At 44.2% G+C, this 12,613-nt stretch overlaps 1 protein-coding gene across 2 annotated transcripts in view; it reads left to right on the top strand.

Annotated features, from left to right (window-relative positions):
* The first annotated feature begins 4,710 nt into the window (after positions 1-4,710).
* The window catches only part of LOC147663077 (monocarboxylate transporter 13-like), a 217,219-nt gene continuing 209,316 nt past the window's right edge, over positions 4,711-12,613 (top strand). Inside the window, exon 1 of one of the 2 annotated variants that reach the window (XM_086950698.1) lies at positions 4,711-4,806. Coding sequence is in view for 1 of the 2 variants with exons in the window: in XM_086950699.1 (XP_086806825.1) it covers positions 4,753-4,806 (54 nt within the window). In the remaining variant the exon portion in view is untranslated. The remainder of the gene's footprint in view (positions 4,807-12,613) is intronic. The other variant, XM_086950699.1, reaches the window with a different exon arrangement.

Raw genomic sequence — 12,613 nt, 5'->3', positions numbered from 1 at the left:
CCTCAAGCATGGCTTTCGATAGTTTCCAAAAACGCAATCACAAAATGTTCAGAAATGATTAAAATTGAATGTTTTTTGTGAGGGAATCAGTGGACTTGTATAAGTGAGTGTTGTTAAAACCAAATCAGGCCTTATACAAATTTTAAAATGGAGACTAGGTAAAATGTTCTTAAGAGGTGGTATTCTAGTAAAGCGAATTGAAAGGAACATTAAATCTAAGGGACATTGTGAATCCAGGATAATGAGAGCTCGAAGAATACAGCATCAGATAGAGTAGATTATAAAGTGTGATTTGTAATTTTTCAAATCTCTTTCTGCGCAGAACATGTTGTACTTTGTTGAAGAGTAACTAGTAGATAAGGATCTTTGATTTTAACTGGATAGTGACCTTCACCCTTGAACCAAGATATAACCACGGTGGAATAGCTGTAAAGTCAGGAGAGATGTCAAACCTTCAGACATATCACTGTGAGTGGTTATTAAATGGTAGATGTATTAAAAACAATAACATTATATTATCAACACAGAAGACTCTATCTGAATGTATAAACATGGAATGATGCTCGTTGTTAAGAATGCATCTCTGCGTTTATGAAAATTATGTTTCTTTCATGAGCGATATTATGGTTGTGAAAAACAGAAAACATGTTGCGCCATTGGCACAATGTTCTCATATTTGAAATGCAGAAGAATATTTAAGGGCACCAGAAATGTTGGCATGCAGGGGCTCTACATCAAGACGAGCGAGAGAACTGGGCTTAGTGTTAGCGCATTAGTACTTCTTAGCTTCTCACTGGTGCATGCTCTATTTGCTTGGATATCGCAAATAGGAGGATTATTGTTTTGCAGAATGCATAAATGAAAAGTTGCCGCCTCCAGCCTCTCTACCCGGAACAATCAATTAATCAGTTGCAAAATCAAACTGGAAAAAAGCAAAAAAAAGGTAGATCTCTTAAGAGTAATGGAATGCAAATAGGATTGCTCGGGGGTATAGCTACACTGTCATATAGAAAAATATTCCCAGGGATACTGACTCCCCTTTGCAGTTTTACTGTGGAAGAACAGCACCCTTGGCATAAAGTAAGCCTCACACCTCGATTCTGTCTTTGAGTGCATCTCTCCAAGACGGGTATCTGTGACAATAACATTGCAACAGTCTCCATTCTTTTTTTATGTGACTGACCCAAATCCATCCCCCATTAAAATGAACAAACCTCCTCTCTACCCTAATGAAGAAGCATGTAAAGGCAGGCAGCATAGGTACCAACTCTGACTGCCTCCCTTGGAGCCAACGTCTAGAAGAGCCAGGCAGAAGTTACACAGTACAACACACATGGTGGCATCTCGCTGAAGCTTAGCTGTTCAGGGCTCTTGATTTCCGGTCCACATCAACTAAGGCTAGAAGTCACCTTCTGAGTGCCCTAGCAATCTCAATTCAGGCGCCAATAGGAGTTCCCATGCAAATGGAGATTATAGGCACACATGCCACGCTTTTTGAACACTACAAATTTTGCCTGGTGCAACCTGGCAATATTTGTGGGGGAAATACTGAAAAATTCCACGTTTCAAGGCTAAGAATGGGGAGCACATGGAATTACAACAGTATCGCTTGTTGTAAGGTGGGAAGCTCAGCATGTAGGGGGTACTACTTGCACACAGTAAGCAATGCGCACGGTGGAATATGTATTTTCCGAGTTCTGTATTGAATCCAAAACACTAGGCCACCCAGGTAGAGCTATTTAGTGCTTAAAGCACATGCAAAAAGCAAAAAATTAGAGGCAATATGAGAAAGAAAAGTAAAGTTGTCAATAGACCTAAATGAGATATTCACATGAAAAAGCATCTTGAAGTGAATGGCCCCAGACTGCTTTTTCCACTTTCGAATTCCTATGCAGTTAAAGAATTATTTGTCAGCTGTTAAGAATGTAAGAAGTTTAAACATTTGTATGTATAAAACCAAGAACAATCTCTAGAAACGTGTCACGTCTCACTGGGGATGCAGAAAATATGTTTAAGGTAGGTGAGAGTTTCTGTTGTTTTACATGAAAGACAGTTCCTTGTTTTTTACATACTTTCTTCCCACACACACTGTCCCTCTCACTCACCACCACCAGCCCCACCGCCCCCACTCCTCAAGAATGTCATTAACAGCCTACTAGGCCTGTTCTCTTGAGCATCTTGTTATCTTTTCAGTTATGACTGTTCTCTTCTGACACATTTCTCATTAACACCGTGCCAGAATACCAGGAAACCTGGTAATTACTGCTGGTGATGGGGGCGGCGGGGGCAGAATGTTACATTTACGAGAACATCAAAAAACGTCTTCTCTGCAAAAGGGAGCTGGGTGGGACAACACACCATCTCTTAAAAGGATTTTATACAGAAAATACATGTGAGAGTTTGTTTTTCTATTTTGTGCTGTGAAAATGTGTTGAAAAAAAGTCAGAAACTACTTTTAAAGAGGGGGGGGGGGGTCCTCGCCGAGGGCCCTGCCAAGCAAAATGGAGTCTCCTGCCAAACTGCTAGAAGGCGGGTTCGGCGACATCAGTGTGGTAACAGTGTATTAAACTTTTAACTTCTTGGTAGAGACGTTTTAATGCAACAGTGTTGGGACACGGCTGCAGAACTGCGGTGGATTAATTTTTTCGCACAAATCACGAATCTATTGAGTGAGTCGATGACAGATTTCTAGGCAGCCCAGAAGCGATCCTTCCACCACACCTCGGCCCAAGACCACATGCAGGACAGCGTCCATTAATGCGACACAGCGCAAAGAGCAAGGGCTCAAGAAACAGGGTAGAAAAACACCAAAACCTTCGGTCGACAGGTTTATGCGCTTGGAAATATTAGTTTAGGTTCCCCCTGATGCTTTTGTGTCTTAATTTCAGCATTTTGAAGTTGTCGGAAAAAATCCAATTGATGAGGCGATGGGGGTAGCACTTTTAGATATAAAAAAATAAGGTATTTCCCGACCACACTGCCACACTGGCTTGATTTAATTTTTTATTTCAAGTTCGACAAATATGTTGTTTCAAAACCTACATGAGATTCCAGCAAAGAAACATCACAGGGGATCGCTGATTGATTTATATTGTTAGGAGCTTAACTGTGGTGGGATGCATCTCTTATAACAACAAGCACAAGCCGCGCGCCTCGCACGGCAGCAGGGGGAGGGGCGAGAGTAGGGAGGCTGCACGATTCCTTCGTGTGAGCGAGGGGCCAGGCGCGATAATTGCTGCCATATGGCGCCAGCTGCTCGCTCCCGCGAGGGAATCGCCAGACGTGCACGCGTTGCCATGGGAAGCAATGCAACGCGTGCACTGTGTGAAAAATTGGGGTTTTCTGACAAAAGTCTGCCTTTTCCTGAAAGCTGGGACAATTGGGATTTTAGCACCAGAAACCCTTTGTTGATTCCATTTGCAGGGAAAAAACAGATGCTTTCTTTGGCTCTACTTTTATCCCAAAAACCCAAACTTTTACTGTATTTTGGTTAATTTCTTGGTCCCCTCCAAGGCAATCCACAAACCCTGAGTACCTTTAGAATCCCCAGGATGTTGGAAGAAAAGGACTCAAATTTGACGTGGATACCAGGAGCGGCTCATGTCTGGAAAAAGAGGCGGGTGGGGGTCAGGCAGGTGGGGGAATGTGGGGCAATGGAGACAAATAGATTTTTCTTTTTAAAGAACTTACCTGCCGCCCTCCAGCATCGCAACACGCTCTTCTGCTCCTCTCTTCTCCTCTCCACTGCAGGCAGGCAGAGGCTCCTAGCCTGTCCTGCGGCCAATCCTGAAGCTGCTCTACTGAATGACACACCATCAGGATTGGCCTGAGCGCCGATGATTTGCACTCCAGGACAGGCTGGGCGCCTGTGCCTGCTCTCTCCAACCCCAACAATACAGCTGGGCGGTTGGAGAGACCTTCACTGCGCATGTGGATTATGCGCATTGAAGGCAGTGTCTACCACTTTTCCTCCAGCCTGTTACCACCCTGGCCCCAAGACTCGGCACAAGAAAACAAGAAAAATAAAACGATAATAAAATAGATTTTAAACCCGTTTTAGTAGTGTTTTGTTTTTCTAATTTTTGAAAGTGCTAGCCATAGCGGAGGAGCCGCAGCTGTTGGATACCTTATAAGGACAAAAAGTTACAGGGGCCTAAGCGTGAACTACCCCAAACAGCCAAAAATAAAGGCTTAGCGCAGGGTGGGGAAAAGGCCTAGCAGCGAAGGGCTTAAAATAATACTTTGCAGGTAAACATTGACAAAGCCAACAGCTATAAACGCAAGTCTATGGGCTTTGCCACCTCTTATTACTAAAGCATCAAAGGGCCTGTTTGTGTTTATATTTGTTTGTATGGTTTTGTCTAATATTGAAACTGACTTCTAGATATGCTATTGAAGGGGGGAAAAGCAGAATCCTTGCCTCCAGTCTTGACACAGGGTACTTTTAATGACAAGAAAAATCATCAAATAGATTTTTAGTGAAGCTTACAGAGAAATACAGTGATGCTTTCTTCCTGAGCCAAAACGTTGTAATTATTTGTTCATCTTGTGACTTTTTTTTTTACTACAGTGTTCTATGAGTCAGCATAACGAGTTATTCTTTTTTTTATGTCACAGAACCCTTGGGCATATATCACAGGCCACTGCCCTCTTTTCATGTTTATGCTCGTGATTGACACGAAGGGTGCGCGCGCAGGCGCACGCGCTGTCAGAGGCTTTTGCCTGCAGTCGGCTGCCGGTCGGCATCGCTACATGCGAGTCCAGGTCTGCACGGGAGGAAGCACGCGCTCACCGGAAAGGTCTAGGGTGAGTGACAGCTTGTTAGCTGGCAGTAGAGGGGGCTCGTGGTCTTTTGGCGGAGAGCCATATAACGGCATCAGAAGGCGGGGCTTGCCCGAGGCGACCACCTGTATCCTATGAATTGCATCAGCGTTCTGTGGACAGCTATTTAGCATGTGTGGGCGGGGCTTATTCATTCTTTTGTGAGGGTAGTTACTATTTCCTCACTCGGGCACGCCCCTGTGGTCGCGGTTTGCATGGTACCGCCCTCCTGTCAAAGTCCCCACGTGGACTGGGCGGAGCCGATGTGAGGAACGTCATCGAAGTGGGAGGAGTCAGATGTCAACTTCAAAGGTAAATAAACGAGGGAGGCAGCTATGGTGGGCATAGAAAAAACACTAAGGTGACAGCTGAGTGCAAAGAGATTGAGACCGGTATTTTACACAATTCTGCCACCATAAAAATATTTTTACCAGCTTCAGCCATTGTGATTGGGAGCGGCTTTTAAATATGGGTACTTGCGGGAAAACACTCAGGATCGTTGAGCTCTAAATGAACACAGATTGTTTTGTTTTACATTTTTCTGATTGCAAAATTACATTATCCATAATCTTGCGATTTATCATGTTGTGAAAGATGGAAGTCAAAGGTTTGGAAACAATCGATCCCTTTTATTGCAGGCTGTCGCAGCAGCAGCGATGTAAGTGCGTCAGTTGTCTACTCATTCATCCACCGTGTTTGAATGTTAGGAAACGGTGTCATGGGCCACAAAACGGCTAACCATTTCGGCACTACCAGGATTATTTTCAGTCGTACAATAAAAGGAGTTTTGCAAACATAAGAAATTACATCTAAAATTCAATGGCATATTCCAAACATAGTAGAGAAAGGGAAAAAAACGCTATGAAACCATGATATATGGTTGTGTCTAAGGTTCTCTTTTTTTCCTACGCATACATACTGTCCCTTTCCAGAAATCCATTGTCGCCAGGAAACAAGGTGAAGAGCTTGGGCAAAGGAATTATGCTGCAATGTTCTCTTTATAAGTGGCAGCTCTTGTGCTCCTGATTGATTGTTCAAAAGTGTTTGCCAAAATGTATCCTTTCTCAGTTTCGTGTTTTTTTTTTTTTAAAAGAGATGCCATTTCTTGTCTACCACCTACAAACTACATTATGCCAGAAGGAATGGTATAAAGAGAACAATGGATTTCTGGAAAGGGACAGTATGTATGCGTAGGACAAAAAGAGAACCTTAGACACAAAATAGCTGAGTACTGTGGAAATGTTCATAAAACATGAAAAAGCAACCTATATGTAGGTATACATACATATATGTATACATACATACGTATTTATGTATATATCCATATATCATGGTTTCATAGCGTTTTTTTCCTTTCTCTACTATGTTTGGGAGCCTCTCTACCCTCTGTATTTTATGTGAAGAAGGTAGAGCAAAGGTTGCGGTTTCCTTGCTTTTGTCATCGGAAATGTAGAAAAATGCACAGGCATTACGCCGTTTATGGAGTTTTGGTAGCTATCAGCTCTCTCCTTTGCACAGACGAATCTCAAAAACGAAGTACCAGTAACATACACAAACAATGCATGTAGCACTGCCCTGCCAGCTACTGCCTGTATCAAAACAATGGTGAATGCAGTGCAATTGCAAATCTTATACACTTTCATGGCTCTGTAAGCCATCGAACAGGTACATTGATAGACCGTTCGCCCTCTACTTCCTCTGTTCAACTAAGCTGTGAAAATGGCTGATACTAGTGCGTTGCGCTGGCGCGTTGCGAGCAACTTACCCGGGAATCACATCACTTTAGACAACTCTTTCCAAAGAGTGCTGGAGCCAGGTTTAAACCTGTCCAGATTGAAATACATTTGAAAATAGATGGGTATCTTTGCAGCACTCCAGCTGTCGTAATTTGACAATGGCCGAGTTAGCGCTTAGCTGTGCTACACGTTTTCCCTCTTAAATTGACTATACATGGAAACGCCATCTTGTATGTCACGGCGGCCATCTTAGATCATGAGCGGCCTCGTGGCCAGCGTGCCCTTTAGTCCGTTGTCCGTGCCACTGACCACTCGAGTTTGCCCAGCAACAGGCTATTTTTAGTAACGGTCAAGCCTGTACATGCGCAGTCCCAACTGACCAGTCACCCCTCAGGAATGTGCCGCCAAACTGACCAGCGGGGTTGTAACCCCTCCAATGAGCTGGCTGTGTTCCAAAAATGACCATATATGTACATAACGCTCTGTAACTCTGTACCGCCTATCTTTTATTACCTGCAAATTGTATAAAAGAACGGGTCACACCGATGTTCGGTGTGATACTTCTTGCATTACCGAAGGGTGCTGTAGGAATGTACCACCACCCCATGGGGTCCTAATAAACTTGTTCTTTGAGTTTTTCAGTTTCCGTGCCAACAGTTCTTTCAATGTAAGTGGGTTATCTTCGGAACATGTAGGCCTTGGGAACCCGATACTACAAATTGGCGACCCAGATGGGACTCATCGGCGACTCGGATGCCCGAAGGAGAGGTCGTGACGAAGGTTTGGAAACTCGCCATGGACGCGTACGCTGCCACCGAGTGACCCGAGTCTTGGCACCCGCGGTGTTTCTTCCTTTCCTTCTGATCTGACCTTCCAGGTGGCGCCGGTCTCCGACTGAGTTCTTGATCGTCTGCGTTGCTGGATAAAGTGCCGTTTGGCTTGTAAGTGGGTTATCTTCGGAACATGTAGGCCTTGGGAACCCGATACTACACAGCGACCCTCAGTTAAACAACTAACAGCTGATTTCACTAAGAAGGCTGCAGTCAGCCGGGGGAAGGTTCCAGAAGGCTCATGTTTTCTGAAAAAGTCAAGCAGGCAGGGCCTGGGTATTCAGGCGAAGCATATGAGTATTGGAACTCGTTTTGACGCACTCATATTTAAAATGTTCATGCTCGCAGCAATTGTTTCAAGTTTAACTTCCTTAATCAATCGTATTGAAACTTCAGTTTTTGTGACCTGCAGTGTCAGAAGCTACTATCCTTCAATAGCTGCTCTGAAGTACCCCATGAAAAAAGGCAGGAGTGGGGAAGGGAAGAGACTCACCTTTTGTGCTTGCAGCTGCTCCAATTCAATTCCTGAATAAGGAATTAATAATCCACGCGGCCTCAGGGATTGTTTTTGCTGCATTTATTCCTATCAGGTTCTAGCTGCAAAAAGGCATAATTCCTACTCTGTGCAGGCCTGGCATGTCCTGAACTTTCCCAGCCTGCCGCACCCCTCCTCACTCATCAGCCCGCCCTGAGCCACAATTGTTGAAATGGTATGAATTTGACGACACTCTTTGGTGAATGGCAGGCGTGCTGCTGACATCACTAACGTGATGTAGTGATTGTGCCTGGTCCTGGGTGGGCCATCCTCTGGAGACATTCCAGGCAGGCCTCCGAAAGGAAAGAGAACAGGTACTTACATTTATTATTAATAACTACTGGGCCCAGGGGATAAAAATTTAGTAGTTTTGGCCCTGAGAAATAAGTGCCAGTGCTGAGCACCGGAAAGCACCGGCACAAATTAAGCACTGAATGTAATGCTGCTTACTTACAGACATCCTCCTGCTCTTCCCCCCTTTGCCTCAGCCTCTGAGCTGGCTGTGCAATGATACTCAGGCCTGCCTCCGCCCCCTTCTCTGCAGCCAGCAGTGCTGCACTGCCTGTGTGAAATTCTTCACTTTCAGTTTTATAAGAAGCCTACCAAAGGAGGGGGGTGGAGAAGGACTGCCAGGGCAAAGCAGAGGGAAACTTCTTGCTTTTTCGTCAGCAATTCAGTATTGCACGTATTCATGACCCCACCCCTGCAGTGCCACAAAGCATGCCAAGAAGTACATTCATTTGTGACCTCACTGTGCAGCACAGCATATCACTGAGGATAGGTTTTACACACTCATAGAGACTGATGCATTGCCGCGCTGATGAAGGTATAAATCACGGCGTCCCTGTGTTTTCGGTGAGCAAACCAATGCAGCAACAAAGGTTTAATAAAAGCAAAAAAACAGTGCTCTTAAAACAAAACCATTTCATAACGCTCCCACCGTTGGGTTTCCCTGACACAATAAAAATAAGTGTAAAAAAGTAATGTAATAAACAAACAAACAATAATACTTGTAACAGGTCCAGTTGGCGGGGACAGGAACCATCCACAGAAACACCCAGAGATAGGAGGGACAAATATAACGATTAAATACCGAGAGCAAGGGAGTCTATACATGCACACAAAAGAATGAATGGCAGAGAGAGGCGTGATCAATGCCTAGAAGATGAGATACAAACATGCCTCGCAGAGCAGTGCATGTGTGCTGCTCTAGGCTCAACCTAAAAACAAATACCTGATGCCTAGTGGACTTTCTTCCCCCCTGGGGAGGCATATCGGGGGCAACTGCCAGCATCTACCCCCCACGTGAGGGGCAGAAAGACTGTTAATCCTTATGTAAGTGGAGTGGGCATGTCTGTGTCCATACTGGGTAGCCCCTACCCCTCTTTTCTTATTTAAAAAAATCCCATGTGCCTAGTAGGCTTTTTGCCCCCCCCCCATGACAGATCGGGAGCAATTAGCCACATCTGCCCCCCTGGGGGGGACAGAAAGGCTTAATAAATAAATAAATAAAGGAGGAGCACAAGCCCTTGCCCAAGGGACTGCTCCTCCTTTCTCAAGTGCAAAGTAGGTGGATCCCTACTTCGAGAGCGCCCTCCTGTAGCAATCCCCAAACAGGGATCTACTAGGCAGAAGTACCATTAGAAGAGGGAGATTCTCCCCTTCCCAACAATAACTTGGGGGAATAAGGGGAAACCCTCCGTTGCAAAGCACCAGGGGGCCCCTTCAAACCCGCACTGAGCTGAGTGTGCAGGTTTTGGGCCATGGCATCAAAGGGGTTAAATGAAAGTAAGAAAAATATTTTTCTTCACTTAAAATTCTCCCATCTAAAAAAACTGCTGTATTTTTCTGTCATAAATATGGCACTGTATCTACCATCCACTGGGAGCAAGATGCCCTCTGTTTGTAAACGCTTTTAAATGTTAGAAAATTAAAATAAGGAGTTAAATGATTAATAACATTTTAGTTAAAATGTTCTCCCATTTAAATGCATAAACAAATAGCATCTTGCTCTCACGCTCCCAATCTGAAATTAACCACAATTTTTATGGACCCTCATTGAGAATGTCGAGAACTGAATCGGAGGCATTCACTGCTCAGTGTCTGGCCCTGCTCTCTGCAGCCCAATGGCATAACTCTGACCAGAGTCTGTGCCGGGTGCTACCTACAACCGAAGACCCAGGCCTCTTACAAGACTCAGTTGCTGGGCTGTGGCAAGTGCCACTTTGGCGACAAAACGATTCAGAAAAGGGGGTGGTGATGGACAGAGTATCTGAATTAAGCAGAACACTCCTACCCAGTCCAAAGATCGGGGCTTGATCCATCACCGTTTTTTAGCTCACTGCACCATCCCAGCTCAGAACCTGGCTACATGCAAATTAGTCTGTCCCTGGCCCAGTGCATCATGGGAACAGGGCAGACCAAACTACCAACCAAACTTTGGCGACAAGCCAGAGCCCAGAGCGTTAAGTTGCTGCAGCAACTCGTAGTACCCAAGCATGGTTCTGTGCTCGTCATAACAGGAAGTAGATTGGGTAGAAGCCAATGCCGGCAAGCTGAAATAATGTAGAGGCGTGGCTACAAAATAGCATACTATGGTCCATATGTAGGAAGCCTATTTGCGCTCGCAAATGCAGAAATTCGGAGAATATCAGCATTTGCGATCGCAATCAGGGCAGTGTGCTATGTAGCACACGAAAACCCACATGCAAAATAAGGAATCGCAAAATTTGCGATTCCTTATTTTGCTATTGCATTTAACGATTCGCAAATTGTGATTCCTTAAATGCAATGTAGGAAGCAAAATACCACCAACTTCAGGTTGGTGGTATTTTGCGATTTCTTTGAAAAATTCACTTTTTTTCATTTTTCAATGTGCCATGTGGGTCACATACATGCCCTTAGGGCATGTATATGGGCCACATGTGCACACATGTTAATTTCAGGGGTGCAAAAGGGTCTCCTATTTACAACCCTGAAATTGCATTCTCAATTTGCGATTCTCTAATTGAGAATCGCACATTGAGAATGTCTTCCTATTCATTCCTACGGGCCTTCTAGCCCATAGGAATGAATGAGAAGGTATTCCTTATTTGCGAATCTCAATTTGCGATTCGCAAATAAGGAATAAGTGGGATTCGCTAAAAATGTGCTAATCCTTCCTACATTTCGTTTTGCGATTCTTTAATTGCGATTCCCTAAAAATAGCAATTTGAGAATCACAAAACGAAAATTACCTACATATGCCCCAGTGTGTTTTATTTTGCAGTCCGGCCTTTTCCCTATCTAATACAGATATAATTTACTTTGAAATGAAAACACGACACTTATTCAAAATAAAGTAAACTTTAATGACGCAGTGCTTGCTCAGAAATTAATTCAAGGCTGTAAACTACTCTGGGGGTGTCGTGGAGCTACTGTAATTCACCATCAACTGGTTGGAGATCCCTGGGATAAAAGATGTGCTAGATGAGATTAGGTATGGTTAAGTTGCATGGGAAGACTTTGGTTGTGATGTTTAAAATTAGTTGTGGGCAATTGGCAAAAATACATTAATAAATATCAAAGCAATATGCATGTGACTCAGAGAAGGTCGTGCTGAAAGGATGGAATGGAAGGAGAGGGCAATTTAAAAGAAAAAGGAAAGGCGTCAATCAGAATTTTTTAGTTATGATCAGATTTCATGCTTGATTTTAGAAATATAGAGGGTTCTTTGAAATAGCAAGCCTTTTGAAGAGTCAGAGTGTAGAAAGAAGCAACGTTATTTGTATGTGAAGATAGTGCTATATAAGATCATTTTAATAGGCACTTGGGCACATGTGTTCACTTGAATGGTGTCTTTATTTATAAATGTTTTACTGGTGTAATGCTTCGTAAAGTGGATTTTAACCATGCAATATTCTGTCTCAGCGGCGTGAACTTTCTGTCCACAACTAGGCTGCGGTTAGACCACTTGTGAGAAGGTGGTTCTGCCCATCTTTTCGCTTTATGATCACCTGGTTTTGACCCTTTACTGTGGGAGTGCCCCATAAAACCTTTCTATGTTAAACTCATGGTAAAATGGGCTGCACCTGTTTACCGCCAGTGTCCACCTTTTAGGCTATGGCTGCTGAGACACAGCAAGGGTATGATTCAGTTGGCTAGTGTCACGTGGGAGACTCCTGTCTTGTGCAGCCCAGGACCTGCCCACAAGTAGCCTGGCGCAGTAGGGACTCTACAGGATTGGGTACTGACCTGGGTTAGGCCTCATAATGCCAGCATAGAGAAAGTTAGTGTGCTTATTCCACTCCCTTATACACTTATGGTGAAGGCTGCCTTAGAGTGCAGCTCCGCTTCCCCTTGGTCTATAGACACCAGAGGTATAACGATGTACATTGTAACAGGTGTGAAAATAACAATTCTGTAAAGTTCCAAAGACAAATCTCCACAGCTTATGGGTCATCCAGGAATGTCATATTTATCTAGCTCAGCTCAGGATCAGAGCTCAGGTCTTTTGTCACCCTGCTGGGTGGGTTTAGTTACTTTTCTCTCCATTGGCAGGAATAAAGGCCTCCCCCGCAAAGGGATCAGTTAATAGTGCTGAAGTCCGCTCCTGAGGAAGAAAAGTCATGGGGCTTACTACTCTACTTCAAACATCCAGCTGTCATTGTTTGCCAGGAAGAGGGCCTGCCCAAGCTCACTAGACAAAGGAG

This window comes from Lissotriton vulgaris, unplaced genomic scaffold (assembly GCF_964263255.1).
Source record: "Lissotriton vulgaris unplaced genomic scaffold, aLisVul1.2 SCAFFOLD_1120, whole genome shotgun sequence".
Lineage (NCBI taxonomy): Eukaryota > Metazoa > Chordata > Amphibia > Caudata > Salamandridae > Lissotriton > Lissotriton vulgaris.
The sequence above is the reverse complement of the archived record's forward strand: the minus strand, read 5'-3'. Positions and strand labels throughout refer to the sequence as shown.